This window comes from Amphiprion ocellaris, chromosome 15, assembly GCF_022539595.1.
Source record: "Amphiprion ocellaris isolate individual 3 ecotype Okinawa chromosome 15, ASM2253959v1, whole genome shotgun sequence".
In the NCBI taxonomy this organism is placed as follows: Eukaryota; Metazoa; Chordata; class Actinopteri; family Pomacentridae; genus Amphiprion; species Amphiprion ocellaris.
Genome location: NC_072780.1, coordinates 20,351,414 through 20,365,082, shown reverse-complemented (window position 1 = coordinate 20,365,082; position 13,669 = coordinate 20,351,414). Strand labels below are relative to the sequence as shown.

Below are 13,669 nucleotides of genomic sequence, written 5' to 3'. Positions count from 1 at the left end.
ACACAGTTGACAGTGAGAATTTTGGATCATCCCACTAATGAGGGTACTTTAAGGAGAAAGATGTTCTTGATGAATCATTAAAGATCCCCTCCAGTTAAAATTAAGTTTTTTTTTACCTTGTTAACATGTCCATATGGTGTCTTTTTTTTAAAGGCTGGAAGACACTTTTATGAGTGAAAAAAGCGGTCAGCACCATGGCTGAACATTCCCATCTTGAAACTGCGGTCTACCAAGAATAGTCTCAGAAACGTGGATTCAGACTTCCAGGGTTTCATACATAGCAAACCCAAAGAAGCAATCCTGTCACCTGGCAGGGTGGAGCTTTCTGGATCTTTTTACTTCTTTCCGATTCAAACATGTATGACTGGATTATTCTAATACAACAACTTGCCATTATGCAAGGTAGAGTAGCTTTACAGTGTTTGAGCAGAGTTGTAAGTGAGCTGGTGTGCTCGAGCTGCCATGAGTGTCGAGGGTAAGTGGAGAGAAAGAGGCAGGGACTTTAGAAATCAGGGTTACACCTAGGCCGGTTCATTCTAAAAACACATAGATGAGTTTTCAGGGGTTTAATCAACGACCGGAATGCACTTTTCTAGCATGAGCAACAGAGGGAAAGCTCTTCAACACTTTCACATAGTCATGACTAATTCACAATGTGACGGCATGTGCAGTAAACAGAAATATGCAGCAAATACAAAAAAACAAACAAACAGTAAAATACAGTGATACATAGGTGCAGAACTCAATTCCTGGGGAGGTGTGTGACCAATGTTTCCAATATGTGAATCAGAGTGTCTAAAACAAAAAAAATATAAGCATTGTTATCTTATTTTCCCAATACCTCTGGTAAAGTGATGTTCTGTGCAACTTGTAGTGCTCCTGCATTTATTTGTACTGTTTATAATCACCATGCCTGTCAATGCTGTGTATAGTGTAATCAAAAATGGTGCCAAGTTTTTCTTTCATTTCCCTTGTTTTTGTCAATTTCCATTTCTGTAAAAAGAATGGCTCAGATTTTTGGGAAATATGCTTATTTCCTTTCTTGTAGAGACCTGCTGGCGGCAGGTGGCCAGGTAGCTTAGCTTAGCACAAACACTGGTGGGAGAAACGACTAGCCATGCTCTGGCCAAAAGGAAGAACATTTTTCTGATAAAGCCTGTTGCATTATTATGTAAGCTTTATTTAATTTTGCTAAACAGAGGCAGCGGGAATTATGTCAAGGAAAAACTTGTAAAAAGTTGTAAATTTGAGACAAACAAACCTAAATGTTCTGTGAGATGTGATAAATTTACAGGAAAAAAACAAATTAATATGAAATACCCCCAACCATTTGCTGAGATTATAAAGTCCTAAATTTTTCATTACTTAATATTATCAAGGAATCACATATCTTTACATTGTACTATGATCATAGAGGCTGCCTGCTGTACTCATATAACATTCCTTTAATATTTGTATGACTTATCAGCATCGTTGATTTGGAAAATACACCCCAGATTAAGCTACTCTACAGTGATTTATTTTATAACTAAATTCTCAGAGAACATTAAATCTTTTCTCATATATTAGTGAATTTTTCTCATAGATTCATCACATAAATTTTTTGTTTTAAAAAATAAAAATCTCCAATGGTCGTAGCGTCTGTCAAAAACTCCAGTCAGGGCGCCTGCTAAAACGGTTCAAATGTTTCGTCGGAACAAGGATGATGAGGTCTTCAGTTTAATATCATATGAGTAAAAGGAAAAGTGTTAAATTCTGGGATTTTAGAAGCTAGGAACAGAAAATGTTAGCATTTTTGTTTAACAAACTAGCCATTTTTTCTCCTTTTTCCAGTAATTGTGCAGCTTCTGGTGGTAGTTTTGTTCTCAGTTAACTCAGCAGCAAAGCATATTTCCCAAAATTCTGGATTATTTCTCTAAAATACAGACTTCCATGCTCTGCGGGTCAAACCAAATTGTGGGTCAGTAATCTCAGAAGCTTAACAGGCAAAAATCAAAACTGCAAATCTGCAAGGCCAGAGAATGCCAAAGGTAATCTATGGAAAGAAAAATTTCTTCATCTATTTAGGTAAATCGGGTGACTTAATCCTTTAAGAAAGCATAGTTTGGCTAGCTCCAGTGGACATGAGCAGAGGCCGAGCAGAAGTGTCAGTCCTTCCTAAGTGGGACATCAACAATCAAGAGTGGCTCGAGAAAAAGAGAAGTGAGCAACATGAGCATAAGATAATACTGAACAGCTTATCCTATTATTCTGTAATCAAATGTACAAACACTATGAGGAGGAAGAAACACATTCAAACGTCTCGATCCGCTGGTTGCGTTTATGACACTAAAAAAACTGTTGAGGAGGCCAAAAAAAACCATACTAAAACTGGAAGTCGAGAGTAAAATCTTTAGCTGCACGCCTTGGCAAACCTATTTCAAACTCTTTGGCATGTACAGTCAGCAAAATGTACAGTTTTCACTCATCTTTTTTCTCATCATTATAAAAATTGAAATAGAAAAACCAAAAAGTATCAAATGTCATGTCTCCTACAGTTTGTTATCTTACAATAAAATGTTAACATCAAAGGGTTTATGCCAAAAAGGCTATATATCAATGCTACAACAATCTAAGCCTTTATTTACACCGCGATGTGTCATTTCTGTACAGGACATAGACTGTTTATTACAGCACACATTCATGGCTCATACATCCTAATAACACACAGACTCCAAAAGCAGAAAAATAAGTTTTTATGTACCAATTGTGGGGCCGACTAGGGTTGGGTGTTTGTTGTCTCTTTGCGGTGACTGAGCCCCTTCAGTTTCCTCACATGAAGTCATTGAGTTCTGCCTCCAAGGCGGCGAGCATCTCTCCTGCCTCCGAGCTGCTGCCTTCCTCTTCCTCGTTGGAGTCTTTCCCTTCCTGCTTCTCCTCCACATCGTCTGCGTCTTCGTCCTCCTTGGCTTCATCGAGCTTACGTTTGTGGCCCCTAATGCAACGACAAAAGGCGTTTTAGAAACAGACCTGCTGAGAACCCTGTGTTTCAGAGTTGCTGCCCAAAACAGGATCAAAAAAGGGATGCTCTTTTTAAAAACTGGTGGCAAAATGCTGCTTCTGTTTGGTTTTTAAAAAAAAAATTTGCCAAATTTGATGGTCACAAAATCAATGGCTAGACTCCATAAGTAGCTCCATTAGTAAAAGAAAAATTTGACAAATTGGAAAGTACATAAAATCCAGCTACTGTTACTGCATACATACGATCTGTGCAATATTGTTATTTCTATAATTAGTACTTATGCATATTTTGGTTTACTTGTATTTTTGTGCTACATTTCTGAAATGTTTGTACTATCTTTGTTGCTGTAACACTACAAATTTCTCTACTATGGGACTAACAAGGCCTTATTTTATCTTATCTTGCATTTAATAGCACCAGTTTCCCCACTGTTTTCAGTCTTTGTGCTAAACTAAGCTAACCAGTTGATGGGTGGGTGGGTGGATGCTTTTAGTTAATCCTTTAATAATTATCCCCAGTGTGTGCACACTCCTAATACAAAGTAAAGACCTACTGCTGCTGCTATTGTCGCTCTATAATTTTCCCTTTGTTCGTATTTGGCCTGGTAAGTGGTTCTATAAATTTCTGTTTCAGACTTCATCTTTAAATCATTCATTTTATATTCTTGTAATTTGAATGTTTTATGTTGTCCCTTTGAGACATTAAATACACCATGCACTTTGTACTGTCTCTGAATTTGAAATGTGTTGTACAAATAAGCTTGCCTATGTAGCATAAAAATGTAAAAGTAGTATCGATCTTGTGATGTAACTCTTGGTAAGAAAATATTTTACTCCACCAAGCAACGTGGTGGAGTTATGTGATGATCGGCATCTGTCTGTCTGTCTGTCTGTCTGTCTGTCTGTCTGTCTGTCTGTCTGTCTGTCTGTCTGTCTGTCTGTCTGTCTGTCTGTCTGTCTGTCTGTCTGTCTGTCTGTCTGTCAGCAACATTAGTCAAAAACGGATGAACAGATTTGGATGAAATTTTCAGGGAAGGTCAGAAATGACACAAGGACCAAGTGATTAGATTGTGACAGTGATGCAGCTTATAGTCTGGATCCACAGATTTGTTAAAGATTTTCATATCACTGCCAGACAGCGGAATGGCGTCACTGTAACTATGACAACAAGTGAACACTATGTCAGCTGTCTGCTGACGATCACATGATTGTGATCCTACTACTAATCCACCACTGCGTATTAAGATTTCATCTGTTGGAAGTCATACAACTGAGCAGCCTTGACGGAGTACTGCGCTCTCTGAGTGCATTTCTAGTTAAAAATGTCAAATGCTTTAAAAGAGCATGAAAGAATTGTCTGCTTTTAACTTTTTCTTCATGTCCTGCTTCAGAGTGTTTAACAACTTAACCTCATGAATAAACATTGTGAATTGACAACTGTTAGTTTTGCTCATTGTGGTTTGGGAACATTTTGGATAAGAAGCTGATGAGGACAAACAGCTAACTTGGCTACCCAGCAAGTTTCTCTGAACTATTTTCAGTTTGCTACAGTTGCCAATTCATTGGACTTTCTTTATCTACTTCTGTCTGGTTTATGTAAAACACCCAAAAGGCCACAATGTGGATTTTATTTAATGCAAAACACACTGTGAAGACAAATGGGTTTGTAGTGATTTATGTAAAAGTGAAGCTTCTTTGTAAAGTTTTAGGAGACTTACACTGCTTGTATCAATATATGCTGAGTCCTTTCTCATCTATATTAATAGTGAGTGCTGCATTACTGCTGACCTACTAGCCATGGATACTGTTATGAAAATAAGAACAAGGTTGAAAAATGTAAAATTTCCCCTTAAGACATTCACTGACTCTTCCCACACCTCTCTGGATAACTGTAACACTGCTGCCTGTCATTGCTTTCAATTTTCACACTAAGAAGACTCAGTGGAGGTTTTGGAAATCAAAGTTTTTAACCCACTGATCATCAGAAATCAGTTTCTAAATTTATGTAAGACAAGAAAAAGGGCTTGTTCTGACAGCTGTAAAGGAGGTTGTAAAGGTGTCTTCATACACTCATTTTCCGAATGGTACGCATTTGAGTGGATGTTCTGTTCGTAGCTAAAATTGAGCTCTTGGGAGCGAGTCAGCAAATCGAAGTTTAATAATGAATGCGAGAAATCAATAAAAAGACCTGTTGTTTCACTGAATACAAACAGAATACAGTGTACTCCCCTGTTGAAAACGAAAACACATGAAAAGAAATTATTTGCTGCACTGCGTTCAGCACAGCATGACCTGTGAGAATCACAGAGTGCAATTAACAAGAGCTGGTTCTGAATCCAGCGTGCAGTCAAACCCCCCCCAGTTCCAGACTCTCACCACGGACTGAGAGGAGCTGCTTTGCTATGCAAAGGCCCTCCAACGGTCGAGAACAAAGCATTAGTGTGGCAGTGGGGGATTCAGAACAATCAGGAAACCCGGGAGATGGAGGAGAATGGAAAGAGGTAGAGACTGTTACGAAGAGCAAAGAGAAAGGTGTCAGACAGTGACGTCTTTGCCAAGAGAAGTGGAAGCTTTTATGAAATGTAAGTGTAAATGAGCCCCAAGATGTCCTGAAGACTGAAACCACTCCGGAGATGGTCATTCAATTAAAGTAAAAAAAAAAAAAAAAATCAAAAAAACATCTGTGTTTTCATTAACCAAGAAGCTCTCAGAGGTTCTCAAAAGTTACAAGAATAGTTCGACATATAGATACTGTTGGTTTATTCTGAGTGAAATGTAAAGCTGATCAGTTTCATGTCTGTATAATTATGGAGAAATTATTATATTATAATTATATATAAAATATTATGGATGCAGAAAGAAGCAAATAGCATGTCTCTGTCCAAAGAGAAAAAAATATGTACACTGACACCTTTAAAGCTGACTTATTAAAAAGCTACATCTTATCAGAATCACCTGGTAAACAGAGATGTAAAAATAACCAACTCTGGGTGGTGTGTGCTAAGTATTTCTTGCTAACAGGAACCAAACACAGTGAATGTCCACAATTTGACAAGTCTTGTTTTTACAGTGAAGCTATTAGGAAAATGTCTGCTTGTGTATGACTCAGTAAATGAAAAGGTGTAAATTTGAAAGCTTTAGACATGCAGGTACATGTATTTTTTACTTTAAAAAGAGCCAAACTAATAGAAACATAGAAACTCAGCTAGCCAGGTTTAGAGTGCTAAGCTAGGCTAAACATTTTCAGACTCAGGCTACACACTTATTGCACAAACATTTGAGTGGTATTAATCTTCGCATCTCACTTTCAGAAAGAATGTAAACACTCACAAAAATCTTCTGAGAATGTCATCGCTAATTTGCAGCAATTTCATAATTGAATGCACTCATTGGATTCGTGGCAAATTTGCGAGTCTTGCCTGTTGCTGCAAACAGGGCACTCAAGTGGATACTGATGAAACTAAAACAGACAAGAAGAAAAAAAAAGGAAAGCACACATTCCTAAGTGGCTAAAGAATTCTTTGATAGGGTTGTAAACATGCCATCCCTCTTTCCACTCCACTCAAGCTTCTCCATGACATTCTCTGCAGAGTGGCTTATTAGCATGATGCTAATGAGGTGTGTAGGGGTTTTGTATGGTTATTGAAGAGGGTCTGACACTGGCTGTGTCGAGAGGGCCCGTCTCATTAGACCATACTGCTGTAAGACAGCCTCGCTAACCACGCACAACAGCAGGGCTCTGGCTGTGTGTTCATTAAAGGTCAGATGCCGGCTAATATTAGAGGAGAGGCTCGGTGACATGACAGTTACAGTGGACCCTTGCAGACGGAGCAGAATGTGTATGTGTGGAAGGGAAAGGTTTGTGCATGTGTTACAGTCGAACAACTCTGGTTTAGGAAGGCGAATTCTCAGACCCATGAGTTTAAGTCTCAGTGGTCAGAGGATAATGTGAAGCAAGGTGTAATGGTAAGGGATAAAATAAGGAATTCATTATTATTTTTTGGCAACAAAGTGAGAGTAATAGGTGATGTACTGCCTTCAGTGACATTGTTCTGCTACTTGAGCCGGTTGTGACAGTGTATGAGTCACTACAGTTGAGTGTGTGTATGTGCACATGGAGAGGTTTTTCCACACCCATACAGCACCATCCTTCTCCCATTTCCAAATATTACCAGTGGAGACAGCGATGGGCCGGGGTGGATGAGTTCCCCCATTGCTTTCTGCTTTGCATCATTACATCCAATCTAAATCCTCAGCTATTAATCCAGCCACCCACACACACACACACACACACACACACACACACACACACTCGAGTAAATTCCACCATGTTTGCCAATGTCAGCTCCACAATGGGCTCCAGGTTTCACACACACAGCTATAAAGACAGAATCCCGCAGTTTTCTAGTTTATTTACATTTCTACCAAAATACAAAAATGAGATTCCAGTTTAACACAATCATTTACAAATTATATTGAAAGATAGAGGGTGTCTTTATCTTACGGTTCTGTCCCGACTTTCATTTAGATAAATTAGTTAAGGGTTTGGTGCATAAACTGCAAAACAATAATACTTGGAAAATGGTTTACAAAGGTACATTTGATTGATAAAGGTCTTGGAGAAAGAAAAGAAGGGAGCAATACGCAACTTGACTGGCTCTTGCCGAGATCCAGTACTTTCAAAAACGGATGCTGACATGAAGAGCAGCAGATGTGTGCATGGCACTGTAGCCATGAATGTACACACCGTTCTGTAGATACTATGTATATTAATATTCGTATAATTATAGCTATAGTATTATTAATAAAAGTGCATAGTTGGCTTTAATAAGCAGTACAGATGACTTGTGTTGTGCTCTTTTCTGTAGATTGTGTGAGACTCACTGTAAAGAAAAGAGGCTGTGAATGTCTGTATGAAATATCATTGGATCCATTGTGTAGGAATAGGGGTTGATATCCCTTCTTGAATAGATGAGACACCTACTAAGACTGTGGGATGGTAAAGTGAGTGAGGACATCTTCTGGGTTATCAAGTGGGCACCCTCTCTCCTAGGTGTTTTGCTGATAGGCCCACGACACCTCCAGAGGGTTTAGCAGTGAATCTGTGTTATATATCCACAACTACTGAGAAATTTTACTCTGGAGATGAACCACAAACATCAACCTGCTGGTAGAGGTTCATCCCTGGGCCACTACGAATATCTATAACAAATTTTACAGCAATCCATCCAACAATTGGCAAGAAATCCAACAAAAAACCACAAATATGAAGATCATGATGAAAGCTCACTGAAGTTGAGAGGATTTGTCCACTGGGGACCATCAAAGTCTTCATAAATTACCATGGCAATCTGCTCAAAAGTCAGAATCAAAGTGATGAACCAACCAACTAAACATAAAGGGACTGCTGCCATATTAGCTCAAAGTTAAACATACGAACACAATGTACCTTTGTAACTGATGACATTGTAATTCGAGACAAATGTCCTGAAGAAAACTCCCTAAAGAAATTTCCTTCTTCGAGGATTTAACTAGCAGTTATTTTCACTATCCATTAATATGTAGACTTATTTTTTTTTCATTAATCGAATGACGAGAGATAAAAGAGAAAGTGTTTACCAGCTTGACAGACAAATAAAAGACTTCTAGGAGCAGGTTTGTTGGTTTTTGAAAGGCTTATTATTTTCTGTTATATATTTGACACAGTGCGAGTTTTCACATAATGGGATCTATTGATGCACGTCTTTCATGTAAATGTCTTCATTACTGCATTTTTTATTGGACAGTAAATTTAAAGACGCATCTGAGTCATCACAACTTCAAGAGAAAGTTGCCAAAAATGTACTGTTTTAAACTTGTCAGCACTTTGAGTAAAGTTGTCTGTACTTTTATTTATTTCTTACTTTAAAACTTTCTTTTTTTAATTTTAAATTTGAATATTTTTCAGCTGCTTTTCTTTCTTTAATGCACCATGGATAACCTTTCAATATTAATTGTGCCATACAAATGACCTGGTCTTGCCTTACTTTAAAGTGTTAACCGTCTGGTTAGGTTTGTTTTTCAGGAACAGCAATGATGTACCTGGGTCATGTTTAACTATCCAAACATGGCAGAAACCAAAAAATCCCAATGAACATTGTTTATATCTTATTGTTAACCCCATTACTAATCATTTCTATCAATATTTAGTGCAATGTATTCTTTACCTCTCACAGGTCATGGTTCAATGGGAATAATTCACTTGTTTTTCATAAAAAAAAAAAAAAATACATGTTAAAACTTTTTTAATGTACATTGGAAAGACCTACTTATAAAATCCAAAACAGTTTTGCACAATATAATTTTTAAAATAATTTTAGTTTACATTTTGGCTTTTTTTATGGAGTTATAGATAAATTAACACAAGATGCATCTTCTGGTCAAGGTGGGTTTGCAATTAAAATGAACCATTTTAATTTTATATGTTGATTACACTTATTTAGCCAAGCAGAAGAAGTTTCATACCAAAAAAAAAATAATAATAATACTTTGAACAATCAAATTTTATTTTTCTACTTTAAAACTGGTCCACTTGGCCCACAAGAGGACAACAGGAGCATTAAGGAGGAACTATAGACTTTTTTTTCAGTGCTAGGCACTCATATCATAATGGAGAAACACCGGCTTGTTCAGTGGCTGAAAATGTTGACAGTTAAACAGATTGAGTCTTAAGGCCCGAGAAAGCACTTTGAATCAAACTAACGTCGATGACACAAGAAGCAAGACAAGTTTGACCTGACAGGTAGTTTTCGTCAAATAGACTTAGCACTATTCATACTAGTGTTGGAATTTGGATTTGAGGGAAAAGTGAAACCAAATCAACAGATTATTTTGTGCAAAGTCACATTTCAAGCTCTCACCATATGTCTGTAGCAATGAAACTCTCATAAGCAACTGAATTGTCTCCCTCACAAAATGCCAGAAATGTCGGTTATGAGGATGCAAAAGGTAATAACGTGCCTGCTATCCCAGACCCAGATGTTGAGGTCATTAGTCTGAGATGTTATTATGTCTGTGTACTATGGGAGTATAATTGCATTAAGGGTGCCAGGAGGATATACTACAGAGTGCCTGCTGCTGAACAAACAGCCTGCAGCAACACCCGCCTCAACACATCATTAGAGATACATAAGTGATACAAAATGACTAATACAAGTCAGGAAAAATGTGTCTGCCCCAAGTCGAGATGCATTTTTATGAGACTGTGTGCTTCAATCCAGACAGCATGAATGTCGCTCAGAGGAGCATTTAAAGGGGCTATATTGGGAGAGGCTTCACAGAAAGGGCACAGTAACCATCCCTGCTGATAAAGAAGCGAGCTCTTATTTAAGGCTATGAACTCTGCACAAGGCATCCTGATGTAGGACTGGTGAGGAAGGTGGCAGTGAAAAATGACTTCAAACACTTCTGACAACTCTGCTTACAGCGAGAAGGAAGGAGGGGCTGAGGGAGAGAAGGAGCAGAAACGCAAATGGAGCAAATAACGTGTGAAAGAGGAGGAAACAGAGCACGGAAGACAGAGGAGGGAGGTAATGAAGTAAATAATGAACTCAACTTTTAGAGCTCACACCAAATCTGCTTGATTTCTTTGGAAAAAGTTTCTAAGGGCAAGCAGTTTATTGAGCTCATCCCATGACAACGTACTGAAACGAAGACTGACCAGAACTATCAGTGTCCCTCCACACTCCTCAGCCAGTTTCCATCTATACGGGTCAGTTAGACTCAGTTGCAGCCACTTTCTGTCTGTAGCCAACTAAAAATGAGTCATTGTAGTGGATCTTCTCTGGCATTGAATTAATGCTTTGAAGAAGTAGCCCATCAAGAACAGAAGGGGTACGCTTTAGCAATGCTGCCATCATATCGCTCCCCGTTCCTCATAATCCCATATCATTTACAGCCGTTGTGTCAACTACAGATGCTTGCACAGATACACTCCCGTCCCTCGTGCATTCACCAGCTCCATATGCAGAGAGCTGATAAGCAGCACAGTTAAACGAACGATTTTATACAGACGTTATTTTCTGGTTTGTAGGGGGACGTGTCAGCTTTGCTTAGCTCGGCTGCAGAAACAATACGACTTTAACAGTGTTGCAAGGAGATGAGAAACAGTGAAATGCATGACAGTGCACAACAAGCACTCACTCAGTGACTAAATAGTTTTTTTGAGGTCACATGCCTTCAAGCCCCATGTGTGCAAAATACACGTTGGCAAAGATTTGAGGCAGGATGCTCACAATGGAGGAATTCGATATGTTTGGAAGCAGTTGTAAATTGACAAAGCAGAGCTGGCTCGGTAAATTCCTCTCACTTCTAGTGGCAGAAAAGTCAAAACAAAAGGGTGACAAATTCACTTCACAGCCCATGTGGTCAACTTTAGCAGCTCGAGCAGTTTAGCAACTCTGGCTGTGTGGAAAAAAGCTGGTTAGTGGTCTGTCCACCTGGAACCACCGGCTCTCAGTCCAAGAGAAGTACATCATAACTCCAACTTCACATGTTTTTAAGTCTTTTTTGTCTTTGAAAGTTGCTGTTCCATTATTTCTTCAACGTATAAAACATATCTCTGTTTCTCTTCCAAGGATATTGCTTCACCTACAACTCAGATTCTGTTAAACTACTCTACGTTGACAAGTTGTGATATTGGAGTGATGCAGAAACACATGCCAGGACTGGAAATCCCTTCTGAAGAATGATGATATGGAAAACCAGACCCTGTAAGCTGAAAGGGTTGGTTCCTTGGGTTTGCTAAGTATTACACCATGGACATCTGAATCTGCATTTTTGAGACTGTTTTTGATGGTTTCAAGGTGGAAATATTCAGCCTCAGCATTTTGTTCATGATATGTCTTTATATAGCATAACGCCACCATATTAACATGTTTACATGCTAATTGTTATAACAATTCTGTGAACACAGAAACTGTTTCTGGTTCTATCTGATTTTGATTACAGAGTAAGTGGCTGGGGACAAAATCCAAAGTCTGTTCTGAGTAAAAATGTACTACTAACAGGGCTGCAGCAATCGCTTATTTTAGTAATTGAGTATTCTATCGATTATTGTGGTGATTAATCGAGTAATCAGATTCCGTGCTTGGCATGCACATTACAGCATGAAAAACGGAAGTGAGTGCGCTTTACAACAGAAATAACCGTCCTGGCGGAACACGAGCGGACTATACTGTACTATACTATATATAGTGTAGTACAGGGGTATTGTACATATATAGTATAGTATAGGGGTATTCAACTAAAACTCAAAGCCATAGGAACCTACATGTATTCAGTTGGTAATGCAGAAACTGCATCAATATGTTTTTATGTCTGGTCCGTTTAAACTGCTGCTACTGCAGCTGATAGAACACAAATAAGAAAACTGATCAGTTTATTAGTATTTATTACAGAGAATATTCAATCAGTAACATTAGTTTCACTTTGATTTGGCCACAAATTATAAAATGATTATGAGACAGTGTCAGACCTACATGCACTTCAATACAATATCAAGTTTGAATACATGAAGTTCGTTAGTTTTATTGTGCAGCTGTCAGTTAGAAATAATCAGCTGCACTGATCGGTAAAATAAATACATTATGCACATTTACCAGTTTTCTACCAGCATTCCTGTCTTACATTACTAAAATAATAATTGCATAATAATCCAGTCACAGTGATTTTTACCGCCATAAATTTTTATGTTCCTCACTGATCTCCATTAAAACAACCTGTTCGTGATCAGTTCATTTTATGTGGAAAACGAGTCAAATGATGCTTTAAACGTTCCTCTTTTGTGTGACGAGTTTGAAGCAGAAAGTCTGAGTTAACAAAGAAAGTTGAAAACCACCTTCATACCTGTTAACTCTGACTTATATTTTTGTTTTTGTCGAGCCGACTCACACAAGGAAGCCTCAAGGAAGTTTAGTAATCCAGTTAGTCGAATAACTCAAGGAATCATTTCAGCCCTAATTGTGAATGACAGCTGAAGCTCATAGGAGGCCTCATCGGTCTGGGTAACACAAATGAAGTGGGCATCTCTCAAAGGTACAGGTTTTTAAATACTCTTTGTCTTACTATCCCTCTGCTGTAACTCAGCAAACAAGCACCACCTGTTGAAGCACAACGAAGGAATTTTGCACTAAAGACACTGACTTTGAAAGGCATACGATTATTTGCCTAATAAAAACGGCTGCTGGGGATTTTGTCCCACATTTTTACATTGGAAGTGCAATCAAAGGAGGTCTCTTGGCAAATATAGAAGGAACAACTTCAGCAAACAGCAATGTGGAGTTAGGAATGTTAATATTATTTAATGTCAGGCAGGAAAAAATGTGAACCTATCCTTTAACCTTTACCAATTCTGATCTGTAGGGTATGAAGGGAAAATAAATTAAATTCATTCATAAAAGCAAATCCAGTTTCCGTTTCTTTTTAGTTCTGTTTTGGTCTCCACCAACTCCTGGGGGAAAATATTTAGTTCTTTTGCTTCAGTGTTCACTGAGTTCAGGGGGAGCTGGACAGTCAGTGTATTGGACATTTTACTGAAAACAGCTGCCTGGTGTGTCTGTAAACAAGATTTATGAAAGCAGTGGGAGTGACGCAAAACAGTAAAACTGGGAGTCATGAAACCAAAAATAAA

At 38.3% G+C, this 13,669-nt stretch overlaps 1 protein-coding gene across 1 annotated transcript in view; it reads right to left on the bottom strand.

Annotated features, from left to right (window-relative positions):
- Positions 1–2,245: 2,245 nt before the first annotated feature.
- The window catches only part of ctdp1 (CTD (carboxy-terminal domain, RNA polymerase II, polypeptide A) phosphatase, subunit 1), a 98,950-nt gene continuing 87,526 nt past the window's right edge, over positions 2,246–13,669 (bottom strand). The window contains exon 13 of the mRNA XM_055018038.1: positions 2,246–2,974. Within this exon, the coding sequence (XP_054874013.1) occupies positions 2,812–2,974 (163 nt within the window). The 3' untranslated portion in view covers positions 2,246–2,811. The remainder of the gene's footprint in view (positions 2,975–13,669) is intronic.